The sequence below is a fragment of the Neoarius graeffei genome, chromosome 3, assembly GCF_027579695.1.
Source record: "Neoarius graeffei isolate fNeoGra1 chromosome 3, fNeoGra1.pri, whole genome shotgun sequence".
NCBI classification, from domain to species: domain Eukaryota; kingdom Metazoa; phylum Chordata; class Actinopteri; order Siluriformes; family Ariidae; genus Neoarius; species Neoarius graeffei.
The window spans coordinates 74,345,757-74,363,438 of NC_083571.1; the positions used below are offsets into that span (position 1 = coordinate 74,345,757).

General features: G+C 46.7%; 1 protein-coding gene across 1 annotated transcript; it reads right to left on the bottom strand.

The window, feature by feature from the left end:
* Positions 1 to 14,414: 14,414 nt before the first annotated feature.
* On the bottom strand, positions 14,415 to 15,847 carry lrata (lecithin retinol acyltransferase a). Its single transcript, XM_060916021.1, has 2 exons — positions 15,299 to 15,847; positions 14,415 to 14,669 (listed from the first exon to the last, which is right to left on the bottom strand). The coding sequence occupies exons 1-2, from the start codon at positions 15,845 to 15,847 to the stop codon at positions 14,517 to 14,519; spliced, it is 702 nt and encodes a 233-aa protein (XP_060772004.1). The 3' UTR covers positions 14,415 to 14,516.
* Between the last annotated feature and the right edge of the window lie 1,835 nt (positions 15,848 to 17,682).

The window sequence follows — 17,682 nt, forward strand, 5'->3', positions numbered from 1 at the left end:
GACACTTTTCTCATTCCATCAATCGAAAGTACTTTTGATGATGATGAAGTAATTTTTCAGGATAATAATGCATCTTGCCGGAGAGCAAAGAGCATTAAAAATTTTCTTCAGGAAAGGCATATCAACTCAATGACATGGCCAGCAAACAGTCCGGATCTCAATCCAATTGAAAATTTATGGTGGAAATTGAAAAAAAATGGTCCATGACAAGGCTCCATCCTGCAAAGCTGGTCTGTCAACTGCTATATGAGAAAGTTGGAACCTGACTGATAAAGAATATTGTTTTTCATTAGTGAAGTCCATGCCTCAAAGAATTCAAGCTGTCATAAAAGCTAGAGGAGGTGCAACAAAGTACTAATTGTGATTTCTTTGGTTCATGATTCCATAATTTTTTCCTCTACTTGATCTTAAAAAAAATGTGCCATTAATTACCACAATTTCATTTAATTTTTTGAGGTATATTTTACAAAGCCAGATGTTCAGCTGTTAAATAAAATAAGTTTGTATAATATCTGTGATTTGGGGCGGCACGGTGGTGTAGTGGTTAGCGCTGTCGCCTTAAAGCAAGAAGGTCCGGGTTCGAGCCCCGTGGCCGGCGAGGGCCTTTCTGTGCAGAGTTTGCATGTTGTCCACGTGGGTTTCCTCCGGGTGCTCCGGTTTCCCCCACAGTCCAAAGACATGCAGGTTAGGTTAACTGGTGACTCTAAATTGACCGTAGGTGTGAGTGTGAATGGTTGTCTGTGTCTATGTGTCAGCCCTGTGATGACCTGGCGACTTGTCCAGGGTGTACCCCGCCTTTCGCCCGTAGTCAGCTGGGATAGGCTCCAGTTTGCCTGTGACCCTGTAGAAGGATAAAGCGGCTAGAGATAATGAGATGAGATGAGATCTGTGATTTGTTCTTTTGCTACAAAGTAAAATAGCTGAATGAACATCCTCCAAGAGTAGTGATTCCATATTTTTTGCCAGGGGTTGTAGTGTGCGTTTCTGGACTGAACCTGATGCTGACTCATTTTGATTGATGATTTGACCTTTATTTTGGCTAAAGGCTCCAAAACATCACATTTCATATCAGAGATAAAAACCTGCATCAGTGAATGGCATGAATTATTCATACACTTTATAGAAGATTAAAACCTAGTTGAGATGTTTAAGTGTATTTTCAGGCAAAGTCTCAGATTTTTCTAACATCAGTTGTAATTAAAGCTACAGAGAGAGTTCCTGTTTCTCATCATCATCTTTCTCTCACAGTCAAGACTCCTCAATTCATCAGATTTATCACATGCACCACAGCTGTGGAATAAAAGAGAAAAACACAGTATGATAACACAAGAACTCAGTCTCTTTCATTATATAAGTAGAGTAAAAAGTCTCTGTCAGCCAACAACCAGTCTGTCCAAAAGGATCCAAAGGATACCACGGGTCCCAGCAGTGTAGATATAGATAATGTAGAATAGAAACATTTCACTCTGACACCCAACTTTTGAACATTATTAAAAATTTACTCTCGACAAACGTTTCGGCCTTTGGCCTTCTTCATGGTCGTAAAAAAAATACTGAAGAAGGCCAAAGGCCGAAACATTTGTCGAGAATAAATTTTTAATAATGTTCAAAAGTTGGGTGTCAGAGTGAAATGTTTCTATTCTACGTTTTATATATATATATATATATATATATATATATATATATATATATATCTGTTTCAACCTCGCTCTGACCGTCACTATGGTCTAAAAAAGGAATGATCACCTTCGTTCTGCCTATCACCGAGACCATATGTCAACAAAGTCATGTCCATGACCTCCGGAAGCAGAACGACTTGCATTATAAATAGCAGAGATTGCTCCCAGTTCAGTCTCTCACCTTGATTGCCTCATACGAGACCGTAAGTAAGAGACCCGTAAGGTAAGAAATCCTGATTTCTTTGCTTCGCATTCCATTTATTCGTTACCTGCGCAGTACGGGTGCCTTGTGTCCCCGAGAACTGTTGTGGTTTGTGTATTTCTCAGCTACGTGCTTAGCTTAATTTGCCGGTAAGCTTGTTTTTTTCAGGTATCCTTTTTGTTTGATGTGATATGTGCTATTTCCAGGTAATCTGAGTTTGTTACCACTGTGTGCCTATACTGCTGTTCGCAGCCGTGGGCTTAGTGCGAGCCCACTAAGTGCGTTCACGCGCTGGTGTGGGCCACCGTAATACCTATGTTCGGTGTTTTTTACTGCTGTTGTCGCAGCCAGAAATCGTGTGAGTTTGTCAGACTGCTGTTACAGGCCACCTAGCGCTATATATAACACACTGCTCTGGGTGTGTGTGCGTGTGTGCACTGTTTCAGATGGGTTAAATGCAAGGCAAGGCAAGTTTATTTATATAGCGCATTTCATACACAGTGGCAGTTCAATGTGCTTTACAGAGGTAAAAGCAAAACAGTAAACAATAGAAAATAAAATTACATAAAATAAAGGGGGAAGAAGAGAGAAAGTTCAGTAAAAACAGCAGAATAAAATGGAATAAAAGTTAAGTAAAGTTTAAGACATGCAAAGACTATAAAAGTTAAGTAAAGTTTAAAACATGTAAAGATGATGATATTTATCAATGAGCAGAAAGCATCTGAAAACAGCTTGGTCTTTAATCTAGATTTGAAGCTGCCAACAGCAGGAGCATTTTTGATGTCCTCTGGCAGTTGGTTCCATAGCTGTACTGCATAGTAGCTAAAAGCTGCTACACCACACTTTGTTTTAACAACAGGTTTTACCAGTAAATTTTGCTGCTGCGATCTGGTAGATCTGACTAGGCCGCTGCAACATATCAGAGAGGTAATTGGGCCCTGTACCATTTAGAGATTTGTACACCAGCAGCAATGCTTTAAAGTCAATTCTGTAGCTTACTGGAAGCCAGTGAAGGGACCTTAGAATTGGAGTAATGTGCTCTGTTCTTTTTGTTTGTGTGAGAACCCTAGCCGCTGCATTTTGAACCAGCTGAAGTCGTTTGATGGTCTTTTTTGGCAGGCCTGTGAAAAGGCCATTGCAGTAATCAACCCTACTAGAGAAGAAATGCAGAGGATGAATTTCAGTTTGCTTGAAATGTGCATGTGACAAATAAAGGTTTCTTCTTCTATTTGTTTGAATTGTCCTATATCACCATGATAAGTGGATTTATTTGAGTTTCATACTGTGTTTTGGTGTGCACCTGCTATTGTGCTGTGCCTTTTTTTGTTGTTGTTATTGTTGTTCATGGGTGTAGCCTGCTAGGTGCGTTTGCATGCTGTGCAGGCCTCGGCAGTGTTCCCGTGCCACACCCTATACCCCTGTCTGCAGCTCATGGGGCTAGTGTACGCCCACTAAGTACATTCGTGTGCTGGTGCGGGCCATCATAATACTTTGTGCTGTGTTTTGCCTGTTTCCATCAGGTGCATTCAAGTGCAGGCCACGACAGTGCTCTCTACGACGCCTCCTCTGCCACGCCCTATACCCCTGTTCTCAGCTGGTGGGGCTAGTGTGTGCCCGCTAAGTGCATTCGTGCACTGGTGTGGGCCACCATCGTGATCCTGTGGCATACCCTATACCGCTGGTCGCAGCCAGTGGGGCTAGTGTGCGCCCGCTAAGTGCATTCGTGCGCTGGTGCGGGCCATCATAATACTGTGTGCTGTGCTTTTTCCATCAGGTGCATTCAGGTGCAGACTGCAACAGTGCTCCTCTGTGACGCCCTCCTCTGCCACTCCCTATACCCCTGTTTGCAGCTGGTGGGGCTAGTGTGCGCCCGCTAAGTGCATTCGTGTGCTGGTGCGGGCCACCATCGTGATCCTGTGTCATACCCTATACCGCTGTTCACAGCTGGTGGGGCTAGTGTGCGCCTGCTAAGTGCGTTCGCGCCAGTGCGGGCCACCATAATACCTTGGTGGACTACTCGAGGAGGACTCCAGACTTCAGACCGCCTAGGCCTCTGTGTGGCTACGATGGCTTCCCACTACTGCAGGATTTGCAGGGACTCAATGAGTTCCAGAGATGGGCACAGGGAGTGTCCAATGTGCCTTGGAGCTGCCCACGTGCTGGAGGATGTGGACAACCCCTGCAGCGCGGCCTGCGACCTCTCCAGGGGGGAAGACAGCACCGGGCTAGCCAGGTGGGCGGCCATGTGCGCGAGAGCCGGAGAGAGAGGCGACGCTCCCCCGACCAGCCGTCCCTCTCCAGTAAGCATGGGCGTGAGCATAAACACAAGCATTTACATCACTGGCAGCAGGAGTCCCCCCACAGGCCTGCCCAAAGAGAGGAGCCCAGACCTGCTAAGTGCCCTGCCTCAGCTAAGGTGACAGAGAGTGGTAACTCAGAGTCGCTCCAGATCCTCTCGGTTCTTCAGGTTCTGTCACAGAGGATGGACAGGCTGGAACGTCACCAGGGCTCATCATCTACTTCCCTGCCCCGGGCCAGGGGGGTACCCTCTCATCCAGGCCTGAGAGCTATGGTGAGGAGGATGGGCAGAGCGATGTGGATGTGCTATCCCTCTACGCTCCCCACACAGCGATGGACAACACAACAGGTATGGACAGCCTCGGGGGAGACCTGCATTCTGGCTCTGCAGAGCCGGCTGACGGCTCCATGGGGATGGAAGAGAACCCTGTCAGCTCCCTGGTGTCACAGATGCTGAGCGCTGCCAAGGTCCTGGGCCTTCAGGCACCTGCACCTGCCCCGGCTCCTTTGGGAGGAATTTGGGACGGTGCCTCTTGTGCTACCCCACCACCTCCGATACCTGTGGCGGATGATTACGCAGAAATGCTCAAGTCAACATGGGATAAGTCGACTCAATGCCCCCGGTTTCATGCAGGCTGCCGCCAGCTGGCAACAGCTGGTTACCCGGTCGAGACTGGACTGGGAGACATGCCACCAGTTGAGCCATCAATGGCCGCGTTGACATCCCTGGGCCTTGCCCGCGTATCCCCCAATCCACATTGCCCTTGTAAGGAGTGCGCCAAGATGGACTGCCTGGCCACTCGCTCTTTTAATGCATTGGCACGAGCAGCACGAATGGGTAACGCTCTAGCCATCACCCTGGCGGCTCTACGGAAGACACTGAGCCCAGACGATCAGGACGCCAGGGCCCTGGCAGACGCAGCTCTTTCTTCCCGCTCCCAGCTGACACAAGACGTGGGGACGCTATGGCCTATGCGGTGCTGTGCCGCAGACAGGTTTGGCTGGTGCAAACCTCCCTGCCAGAAGCCATCAAGCAGGAGCTGCTGAGCCTCCCCGTGGCGCCTGGGCACGTCTTTCACCCAGGATCACAGGAGATGCTTGATCGTGCTGAGTGCACTGTGGCATCTAGGGAAGCTGTCCAGCGTGTGTGCGGTAAGTCGGCTTCAACTGCCAGCCAGGCGCCTATGGGTAGGTATAGTTTGCGGCAGCCCACCCGGCCTCCGCCGGCGGGCAACGACCTGGTGGCCCCATGGGACTGGCGATTTTGTGCACCCGACCAAAGTACGGCCCCAAATCCCCGACCCAGGGGAAGAAGAGGACTGCAGTGGGGCACAGGCAGGGGTGCAGGCCGTGGCGGCGGTCCTGCATAGGAGGCTTGGGTCACCCATCGATTGTCCTTCCCAGCCATCATGGACCTCCTGGGAGGGGATTGTGCCAGACCTTTGGGTCATGGCTACGGGGCCTCGCAGCTACCTATTGCAATTTCGACTGTGACCCCCTATGTTTTCAGGGGTCAGGGTAACATCCATAAAAGACCCGGCTTTGATGTCCGTACTCATCAAGGAGGTTCAAGAGTTATTTCTAAAAGGGGCCATCTCAGAAGTACCGCCCAGCGCACAGCTCACTGGGTTCTACTCCAAGTATTTTATTGTCTCCCAAAAAAAAGACAGTGGTCATCGGCCTGTTCTCGACCTCAGGCCCTTGAACCGATATATCAAGGTGTTGCCTTTCAAGATGGTCCACACAAGAGTGGTGATGCGGTCCATCCGGCAGGGGGAGTGGTTCACACCTCTGGACCTAAAGGACGCGTATTTCCACATCCCAATCTGCCCAGAACACAGGCCCTTCCTGCGCTTTGCCTTCCAGGGCAGGGTGTTCCAGTTCCAGGTCCTTCCTTTTGGCCTTTCCCTGGCCCCAAGGGTTTTTACTTGCATGGTGTCAGCCGCGCTGTCCCCCATCCAGGCTCGAGGTCTGAAAATCCTACCATACCTGGACGATTGGCTCATCTGCGCCCCCTCCTGAGAGCAGGTAGTGCGTGACACAGACACAGTTCTGGCCCACATCCTTGGGCTTCACCATCAACCACAAGAAGAGCAACCTGCAACCCCGCCAACAGGTGGAATTCCTTGGCATCTTCCTTGACTCAGTTGGCATGACTGCATCTCTCACTCCACGGAGAGTGGACAGCTTGATCGAAATGCTGAAGTATTCCGCTTGGGCAGTCTTGTTACGGCTCACAGAGTCCAGAAGCTGCTGGGTTCGATGGCAGCAGCAGTAATTCCTCTTGGCCTGCTGAGGGCACGCCCCCTGCAGTGCCGGTTCAACGCTTTCCATCTCCATCTGAAAGACGACAGGCAGGTGAGGCTGCATGTGTCTCGGGCTTGCATCCAAGCTTGACGTCCTTGGAGGCAACCCCTGTGGATGTTGGAGCACATAAACACCCTCAAACTGAAGGCCATCCATCTTGCTCTTCAAAGATTCCAGCCGGTGTTGGAATACTAACATGTTCTTGTGAGAACAGACAGCACCTTGGCAGTGTATCATGTGAATCACCAAGGGGACACGAGGTCCCGGCGGTGCCTCCAGGTGGTGGAGGAATTGCTGACATGGGCATGGCCACAACTCTCTTCATTGAGGGCAGTGCACATCCTGAGTGTGGAGAACAGAGCGGCCGACATTCTCTCCAGGACAGGGCCACTCCTGGGAGAATAGAGACTGAACACAGACGTCATCAGCCAGAGCTGGATGCGGTATGGTGTTGCACAAGTGGATCTCTTTGCGTCAGCAGAGACAACACTCTGCCCGGAGTGGTACTCCCTCACGGGGCAGCCATGGCAGTTACCATGCAGAGAGGATCTTCTGTCACAGGCGGATGGGCAGATCTGATATCCGAACCCAGGTGCCCTACGTCTATGGGTTTGGCCCCTGCAGAGTCCATCACTGAGCGGCTAGATGAGTCTGTTCAAGAGACACTCAATAATGCCAGGGCTCCATCTACTAGAGCTTGCTATGCACTCAGATGGAGGATCTTTTCAGATTGGTGTGCCAGCATGGGTCTTGAGCCGGCAGCTTGCCCTGTGCCACATGTTTTACGCTTCTTGCAGTCCCATTTGGATCAAGGCAAGGCAGTCACTACAATAAAGGTCTATTCTTTGGCCATTTCAGCCTTTCACCAGGGCGCAGACAACAGACCTCTGGGTAGGCATCCGTTGATTGGCCAGTTCTTGAAGGGAGCCCGCCGGTTGCGTCCAGGTCGCACCTTGCGGGCACCAAGCTAGGGATCTGCCCACAGTCTTAACATCACTCACTGAAGGTACATATGAGCCTATTTCAGATGCAGATTTATGATCTTTGTCCCTTAAGACTGCTTTTCTATTGGCACTCTGTTCAGCAAAGCGGGTCAGAGAGCTGTGTACTCTCTCCATTAGCGATGACTGTCTAAGGTGGCAGTCAAGAGGCACTGGCATGTTGCTTTGGCCAAATCCAGCTTTTCTGCCAAAGGTTCTTAATCAGCAGTCCATCAACCAGGTTCTGGAGGTGTCCCAATTCCAGCCTTCCTCTGCCTCACAGGCAGAGCAGGACAAGTTGCTCACTTTGTGTCCAGTCAGGGCCTTGAGGGCTTATCTGGCCCGTACACAGTCCTTGAGGAGAACGCACTCTCAACTTTTTGTCCGTTATGGGGCTGCGAAGCGCGGGCTGCCGCTTTCCAAACAGAAGCTGTCTCATTGGCTGGTGGAGGTTATTTCGCACGCTTTCAGGGCTCAGGGGATACCAGTTCCTTCGGGTACGAGGGCTCACTCTACCAGAAGTGTAACTACATCTTGGGCTGCCCTTAGGTGTGCAGCAGGTGATATCTGTGCAGCGGCTTCATGAGCTACACCATGCACTTTTACCAGATTTTACAGGGTGGACATAACTCAGCTCCGCTCGGCGCTGCCGCCCTCATGTCCGTGACCGAGCAAGGTTCTAATGATTAATTCTGGGTTCCTTGTGACTCTTTTGGTATGTGTCATCCCTTTTTTAGACCGTAGTGATGGTCAGAGCGAGGTCGAAACAGATCGTAAGTTACGAAGGTAACTATGGATCTGTGAGACCAAGGGATGACCGTCACTATCCTTGTCGCTCGGACCATCCTGAGGCACTCAAGGTAGGAGACTGAACCGGGAGCAATCTCTGCTATTTATAACGCGAGTCGTTCTGCTTCCAGAGGTCATGGACATGACTTTGTTGACATATGGTCTCAGTGATAGGCAGAATGAAGGTGATCATTCCTTTTTTAGACTGTAGTGACAGTCATCCCTCGGTCTCACAGATCCATAGTTACCTTCGTAACTTACGAGATATAAACAAACATGCAATCAGAAGTTTTTATACAGGGGCATGACTGTGAGGGTAATCTGGGCTTTCAGTGATCATCAGAAAAGTTCTTTTTCTGTAACAATGATTAAACGTACATCTTTAACAGAAAAAAACCCAAGAATTTGGTGCACAGTTTTAATTTATTTTGGGTTTTCTGAAGTCAATACAGCCACCTGATACTTGGTTAAATGTCCATTAGCGAGTTTCTCCTTTACCAGATACTCTTGTTCGCCATCAGCGAGCTTCTGTCAGAATTCAAGTTGGATATTTGTCCTCTCTTCTTGACAGAATATATTCAGAAAACATTCAGATAAATGTGTGTTTCTCTTGGACAGACCTGACATTTAAACAGAGTCCACTTTTGCCACTTTTCCACTACCAACGCAGCTGAGTCGGGCTGAGCCGTGCCGTGCTGAGTTGGGCTGAGTCGAGCTGAGCGAGGCTGTTGGAGTTGCATTTCGACTACAACCACGCTGAACCGTGCTGGCTGGAAGTGGGTGGACACATTGGGTGGAGTTAGCGAAAGTGGGTGGACGTCACGTGATGTCATTAAGCAGCGCAAACAGTGACATCAGTGAGCTTTTAAGCGGTAGTCTCACAACCCGAATAGTAAACAATAAACATGGAGGACATGGAGTCATTAGTGTTGCTGGTCTTGGTGCTGTGGCTTGCTGTCACCGACAACGCCAACAGATACTGGCAAGAGCGTATAGATGAGGCGAGGCGCATAAGGCTTCAGAAATTCTCGTAATTCGTAATTCTTCTTCTTCCGGGTTTATGGTGTTTACAGATCCCAGCGTGCTCGCGGGGCGTGTGTGGGCGTGTGAGGACACTCCTCCTCACCAATCAGTGCACAGGGGAGTGTCTGCTCACGCCCCTAGCCTCACTCGGCTCGGTTTGGCTCGCTTCAGCCCCACTCCAAAGCCATGCGAGTTTTAGGGGCTAAGCAGGGCTGAAGCGAGACGAGTCGTGCCGTTCTTTGGTAGTCGAAACGCGAGCCGTGTCGGGCTGAAGTGAGCTGAAGCGAGCTGAAGTGAGCTGAAAAAGGGTAGTGGAAAAGGGCCAATATTTCTGACAGGGTTGAGGTCAGGACTTGTTTTAAGTTGAATATTCTCCTGCTTTATCCTCCACAACTAGCTCTGATGTGTGTTTGGGGTCGTTGTCCTGTTGGAACACACAACTGTGTCCAAGTTTCTGATGGTTTGATTTATGCTGAAGAATTCTGAGGTCCTTCATCCACTTTGTGCAGTGCATCAGTTCCACTGGCAGCAAAACAGCCCCAGAGCCTGATGCTACCACCACCATGCTGAACAGTTGGTACAGTGTTTCTCTGTATCTCTGGTCATTGTGGCCAAACAATTCAATCTTTGTCTAATTTGACTTTCCTCTAGAAGGCTTTTCATCCATGTGTTCCACTGCAAACTTTAGTCAAACTTGAAGGTGTTCATTTTGGAGCAGGGGCTTCTTTCATGGACAGCAGCTTCTCAGTCCATGGTGATGTAAAGCTCTCTTGACTGGAGTCAGTTTCTTCAAAAAAAAAAACCTGGAATACTGATTCGTCTGAACACAATACACATTTCCACTGTGCAATAGTCCATCCCAGATGCCTCTGAGCCCAGAAAAGTTCACGGCATTTCTGGACACAGTTAACATAAGGCTTCCTTTTTACACAGTAAATTTTTAACTGGTGTTTGTGGATGCAACTCTGTGTTGTAGAACTTGACAAAGGCTTGCCAAAGTAATCCTGAGCTCATATGGTTCTATCAGTTACAAATAAATGGTGGTTTTTGATGCAGTGCCATCTGAGGAATCAGAGATCATGGGTGTTCAGATTAGACTTGAGCCCTTGCCCTTTACACACCAAAATTCCTCCAGACTCCTTGAATCATTTATTATAAACTATAGAGGGTAAAATATCCAAATCCCTTCCTGTCTTTATTGAAGGAACATTACTGAAATGTTTAAAAACAATTTTCTCATGCATTTGTTGATAAACTGGAGATCCTCAGCCCATCATTACTCCTCAAAAACTGGGGCTTTCCTGGATACTGATTTTGGACCAAATCATGATCACAGTCACCTGTTTCAAATCACATCATTATTTAATTGCTTTACCTCATTACTAGCCCTAAATTGCCCCGTCAACTTTTTTGGAATGTGTTGCATGCCTGAAACGCAGGAATGGCTGTATATTAACAAATGAAACGAAGCTGATCACCAAAATATGAAATATTTTGGGTTCATTCTGTGTGCAATGAAATACAAATCAGAGTACATTTAGAAATCATGCTTTTTTAATTTACATTTTCCAAACCATCCAAGCTTTTTGTGATTTGGAGTTGTAGCTCATGTCGAGCTTTTTGTGTTTGAGAAAGGCAGTGCATAAATTTAACTTATGAATTAGCTTCCATCAGAGAATGTTTACTTAATTTAATAGAGTCAGTGATGTGTATACACTAGATGGCGCTGTCTCTTAGTGTAAATTCCAGTCTGGAATTATTAATATATATATTCACTTTATTTAAAACCCCATGATTTAGGTTCTTTAACTATGGTGATATGTTAATATTTAATGAAAACTTTCAAGAACAAACACAGTGACGGATTGACTGCCATCTTCTGTGTTCATTCAGTTATTAAAGTAAATAACATTTTCCCTCAGGCGGTCAGAATACTACAAACCACCATCAGGCCTGCGGACACTTTTATTAATGAGCTTTAGAGTATTTATAAGTTTCATAATTCTGATCATTTCAATAAAAGGCAATTAAAAATGTCTGTTTTGCATTTATTTTCACTGTAAAGAACCACATATTTCCGACAGGGTTGAGGTCAGGACTTGTTTAAGTTGAATATTCTCCTGCTTTATCCTCCACAACTAGCTCTGATGTGTGTTTGGGGTCGTTGTCCTGTTGGAACACACAACTGTGTCCAAGTTTCTGATGGCTTGATTTTATACTGAAGAATTCTGAGGTTCTTCATCCACTTTGTGCAGTGCATCAGTTCCACTGGCAGCAAAACAACCCCAGAGCCTGATGCTACCACCACCATGCTGAACAATTGGTATAGTGTTTCTCTGTATCTCTGGCCATTGTGGCCAAACAATTCAATCTTTGTCCAATTTGACTTTCCTCCAGAAGGCTTTTCTTCATCCATGTGTTCCACTGCAAACTTTAGTCAAACTTGGTGTTAATTCTGGAGCAGGGGCTTCTTTCATGGACAGCAGCCTCTCAGTCCATGGTGATGTAATGCTCTCTTAACTGGAGACAGTTTCTTCAAAAAAAAAAAAAAACCTGGAATACTGATTCATCTGAACACAATACACATTTCCACTGTGCGATGGTCCATCCCAGATGCCTCTGAGCCCAGAAAAGTTCATGGCATTTCTGGACACAGTTAACATAAGGCTTCCTTTTTACACAGTAAATTTTTAACTGGTGTTTGTGGATGCGACTCTGTGTTGTAGAACTTGTAGTCAGAAGACTACAAACCACCATCAGGCCTGCTGACACATTTATTAATGAGCTTTAGAGTATGAGTTTCATAATTCTGATCATTTCAATAAAAGGTGATTAAAAATGTCTGTTTTGCATTTACTTTCACTGAAAACATGGTTTAATTTTATAACCATGTAAAGGGGTTAAAAAAATCTAAATGTGTTTGAATGCAGTATTTCGGCCATGATGTTTATATAAACAATATATTCTAAAATACTGAATAATTCATGAAAAATTACATAGTTAAATGCAATAAACCTGGTGTTGGGGTGTTCTGATCCATCAGGGTTAAAAGTCACATTATTAATGTGAATGATTATCTCCATGGTTACAGGTGTTGGTGTGAACCGATTGCTGTAGAAAGCCTTTTGGAGATGAGCCACAAACAGATAACAGTTTTAAAGGTCCCATGGCATGAAATTTTCACTTTGAGGTTTTTTTAACGTTAAAATGAGTTCCTCTGACCTTCTTAAGTCACCACAGTGGCTAGAAATTTCATAATGTGTAAACCAAACTATGCCCAACATTTGAGAATGGCGCGTCAAAACGGCACGTTGATAAACTCTTCCCTTGCCTACGTCAGCAAGGGAGATGATCCCCACGCCCCCCCTCTGGATTCCCACCCACTGTATGGATTGCCCGCCCAACTCAAAAGTTGCTGTTTGTCCTACCAAGCCTACTGCGCATGCGCGAAGCCTACTGCGCATGCGCAGAACACGACTACATTTTGTAGTGAGGAGCCCATAGAAGACACAACATGGAAATTGCACTGTACATGGATGTGACAACACAGAAAAGAGTCTGCTTTTACTGCCGACAGGAGAGCCCCTGAAGACGCAGTGGCTTAATTTTATTTACTTCAATAATACGCCGTCGAGTCTACCCAAGACGGTGTATGTTTGTCAGAAGCATTTTCCTGATGAATGTTTCCACAACTTGGGACAGTAGGGCAGGTTTTGCACATCAACTGTCACTGAAGCCTGGGTCTGTGCCAAGCATCCCTGCCGCATCAGCAACAAACACCGAACAAGTGTATAACTGGTCGTTTTGCCATGTTTTAAAATCGGTGCGTTAGCCTAGCAATGGCTACATTAGCTGTGCAGCTAACCGCTTCCTGCAGTTAGCCAGGTACATGGGCTCGAGTTGTACCATTTTTTTTTTTTTTTTTTTTTTAGACAGGGCGGACGGACCAGGGCATTCGCCCGCCTGGCCGTGCCCGACGAGGAGCGCTCTCAGCCGGCTTGGGAGGCAGACGGCAGCCCCTCCTGGAAGTGCAGTTTTACCATGGGCCTCATGCGGAAAAAAAAAATTACAAAGTCCCACTGCTCAGTTTTACCATGGGCCTCAGGCGGGAAAAAATGACAAAGTCCCAGTTTTACCATGGGCTCGGGTTGTACCATTTTTTTTTTTTTTTTTTAGACAGGGCGGACGGACCAGGGCATTCACCCGCCTGGCCGTGCCCGATGAGGAGCACTCTCGGCCGGCTTGGGAGGCAGACGGCAGCCCCTCCCCCCATGGCACGCCCCCACCGTCTACCCTTCCCCGCCTCCTGCTTCTCATTAGCAAAACGACGCACTGGGAAAAGCGCTGAAATGGGGCTTTCTCCCAGGAGGCTATATCTACGTACCGAGGGTTCATTTCGAGAAAGGCTGCGGATATAACATCCGGAAGCCTCCACGAGCCCGTTTAAAGCTTCAACAAACCACCATGCCATGGGCCCTTTAAACATTTATTAAATTGTCTTTTTGATGGGAAACTTTGTCAACTGACTGGTGGAGAGACGCTTCATTACACACTGCTGCAATTTTTCCCCATAAAATGATCAGAGGTCTATCTTTAAAATACTAAAAACTTTAAATACTAAATATTAGTCACGTAATGAACAAATCAGGATGCAAATTTCCATCTTTGATAAACATACACTAAATTTTTAATGTATTGAAATATTTTCAGTAAAACTCAGTAATGTGTGGAGTTGCGTAGTTTGTATTCAGTGTAAAACGTAAATGAGAAATAGATTCGTTTTTCATTATACAAACTCAACATATAAACTAAAAGACAGACTTGCGTCAGTGCTTAAAAACACAGTAAGAAAATACATTTTATACACAAATATATCCATTTGTACACTCTTCCCCTCACCACAAAGGCTCAAAATGTGCTTTAGAGCAAGAGAAAGTCAGTGTGAGATTTTCCCAGAATGCACTTTTTTTTTTTTTTTTAAAAACAGCAAATCAATCAATTCTGAGCAAAACCATTTCAAACAGACTTCGTTCAACTAGTCAACCCTCATCACCTGTAATGAAACTGTCCGTTAAGAGAGACGTACACTCGCAGTGAAAAGCCCTTGATCACACGTTTTCATGTGCACACAATTGTTAGGGTAAGCGATACGCAATACTGGAACACAAGATAGGAATGAAGCGAGAGTTCAGGACATCTGCACCACACAGTCCATTCCACTTGTTTGCCCTTTTCACGTCAACCAGCCATCCATAACATGAAGGAGATGAGGATGGTGGGTAATGTCGTTGCTGGCATCAGACCAAAGTAAATGACTGAGATGAGACCCAGAAGGAGGGAGAGCAGGACACTCCGCTGATCCCGAAGAACTGTCTTCACACCACTACAGAACTGAAACCACAGCACATTCACACACATTAACCAACAATACTCTCGTTTAACATGTAGAAAAATGAGTGCAAGTGTGTCCAACATCTCACGGTCCTGAGCACACGCGTGCACACACCTCCACACTATTAAAGGATTAACCCTCAGTCAATCTGTATGTTTACCATGTGGCTAAACCATGTTGTTGGGAGTCATGCTCATTCAATCACTACACATTTTATGAATAGCAGTCAAGTTCCCATTGTGCTTATTAACAGTTTGTACCCACACTGATATGCTTTAGTTAAGTTACTGAATTTGCACCTCATTTGTGTTTAATAACTAGTCACATGTTCACTTCAGCATGAAAAAGTCCTGAGCAAGTTATCAGAAATTGTAAAGCCCACTTTTTGTTTGGGGTGTACAAACTTTTGCACGCTCCTGCAGTTCAAATATGTCTTGGTTGACCAGTTCTATTGCCCTGGAGAACCCTCTGTTGTGGACAGTTTCGTGTTCTGCTTCAACACACCTGATTCAGCTCAGTTCAGGCTGTTAGTGCTGAAGGAGGGTTAGAGGGGGGATGTGTCGAGGAGATGGTTCTCCAGGACCAGGGATGGGAACCTTACGCTCATGTTCTTACGATATCTCCTCACCTGGTCAGTCTGCAGGCTCACAGGTGTACCGAATCGACAGGAAGTGACGAAGTGTTCGCAGTTATTCCACAGCAGGCTGTAGGCCACGTGACCTACGCACCTCTCGGCCCTGCACGCGACCTCCTCTCCATCCATGGCGCGCGCGCCGGAGAGCCTACGGTCCATGGCGTTCACGCGCACCGGGGCGCCGTACGCGAAGTCTGCCACCGAATCCACACGCACGCTCGCGCTCCGGCACATGCAACCGAGCACGAGGCGCGCGTTGGTGACCGCGGTGAGCGCACGCTCTCCAGTGAGCGCCGGCAGGATGTCGGGCACGAGATGCGCCACGCGGTCATTCCCGAGATAGATACCGAAGTGCACGAAGAGCGTGCGCGGCACCTCAAGCACGTCCCCGCGGCACAACGCGAGCGCGTCCGGAAGAAGGGAAGGTAGTGGTATCGGGGCCGCGCGCTCTCGCTCCCTCCGCCACGGCCACGCGCCTTTGAGCGCGCTCAGGTCAGAGAAGAGCACGAGCCTGTGCAGTAACAGCGCGAGCGAATCGTACATGGTTATACAAGTCACAATGCGCGCGTGCGTTAAGGGGATTTTTATACTTGTGTAAGGAGGCGGGGCCTAAGTGTGGAAGAAAGGATCTGATTGGCTGTGCGAACAATGCCGAAAATGGCTCGGAAGATGAACTTTCTCTCAGGAAAAAATAGTATTTTAGAAACTAGTTTGGTGACAGAGAGAGACAGAACGTGCTACGGTTCTGCATTGAGTCTGAGTTACAGGCGAGTTTATTCAAGTCCAGATTTCATGAGTAAGACAGGAAGTATCTATCTATCTATCTATCTATCTATCTATCTATCTATCTATCTATCTATCTATCTGTCTGACAAAAGTCTGAATGCTGATTGAGTTCATCAGGTTTATCAGAAACACTCAGAGAGAAAAGAGCTTTTCTTTGTAAAGAACAGCCTCCACTGAGAGCATTATAGAGTTAATATCAGTTTGAGGCGGGGTGGCACGGTGGTGTAAGTGGTTAGCGCTGTCGCCTCACAGCAAGAAGGTCCGGGTTCGAGCCCCATGGCCGGCGAGGGCCTTTCTGTGTGGAGTTTGCATGTTCTCCCCGTGTCTGCGTGGGTTTCCTCCGGGTGCTCCGGTTTCCCCCACAGTCCAAAGACATGCAGGTTAGGTTAACTGGTGACTCTAAATTGACCGTAGGTGTGAATGTGAGTGTGAATGGTTGTCTGTGTCTATGTGTCAGCCCTGTGATGACCTGGCGGCTTGTCCAGGGTGTACCCCGCCTTTCGCCCGTAGTCAGCTGGGATAGGCTCCAGCTTGCCTGCGACCCTGTAGAACAGGATAAAGCGGCTAGAGATAATGAGATGAGATGAGATGAGATGAGATGAGATCAGTTTGAGGCCCAGAGAAGATTTGCTGTGTGTGTGTGTGTGTGTGTGTGTGTGTGTGTGTGTGTAATTAAACACAGCTCATTCAGTTTTACTGTCAACACAATCTGTGTTTTACATCATATTTAATAATGAGTTCAGGGTTTGATCCAAATGTTTTAAAATACAGTATAGAATAGAATGCCTTTATTGTCACTATACACATGTACAATGAGATTTAAAGCATCTCCAATAACAGTGCAAACAGCGTGTAGAGAGAGAGAGAGAGGAAGGGGGAGAAAAAAGGGGGGGTAAGGTGCACAGTCTGAGGTGTATGTGTTGTGTTACACATTATGGAGTGAGGTATTGCACATATAAAGTATTGCACAGAGAAAAAAATAAGGTTACTTTACCGTAATGTATGATATTTATCAGTCTCTGACAAAACAAAATAAAAAAAAATCTATACTGTTGATTTAAATGGATGATGTAACTGAAGTCATGATCTGGACCTTGGTGACGTGTTTTTCCCTTTTTAAAGATATTCATCACAGCATGACGCATGTTTTCGAATGAGCTCCATTTTTTTGTTGTTGAAACAATGACCATGCAGATGCAAATGTGGCACTTAGAGACCCATTAGGCTACAGACAGCTCTTTAACACTTTAATGGGCATCATAAAGTGCATTCAGCTGCTCATGCATGAATATTTGTTCTGTTATAAAGACGAGAACACTAGAGCCAGAGCGATTACACAGTACAAAGAAGATCTGCATGTAAACCAATGTTCTGTAAAAACTCATACCTACTTTTTAATAGATTACTGATATCCATCCTTTTTTCTTTCACTTCTCTTTTCTTTCAGTTCTCCGTAAGTACAGAGATGATATTTAGTGAAGTGTGGAGGTCAGGACTGACAGGATTTATGACACCACTCTGGTGAAATGTGTAAAAGTGGAGCAGGGATAAACACAGGAATGTGTATAGCTCTGAGCACACAGTTCCCATGG

Coding starts and splice junctions, on each gene's coding strand:
- lrata (XM_060916021.1), bottom strand. CDS start 15,847: ATGTACGATTCGCTCGCGCTGTTACTGCACAGGCTCGTGCTCTTCTCT. Junction 14,670..15,298: donor TGAGCCTGCAGACTGACCAG/GTGAGGAGATAT, acceptor CTGTGGTTTCAG/TTCTGTAGTGGTGTGAAGAC.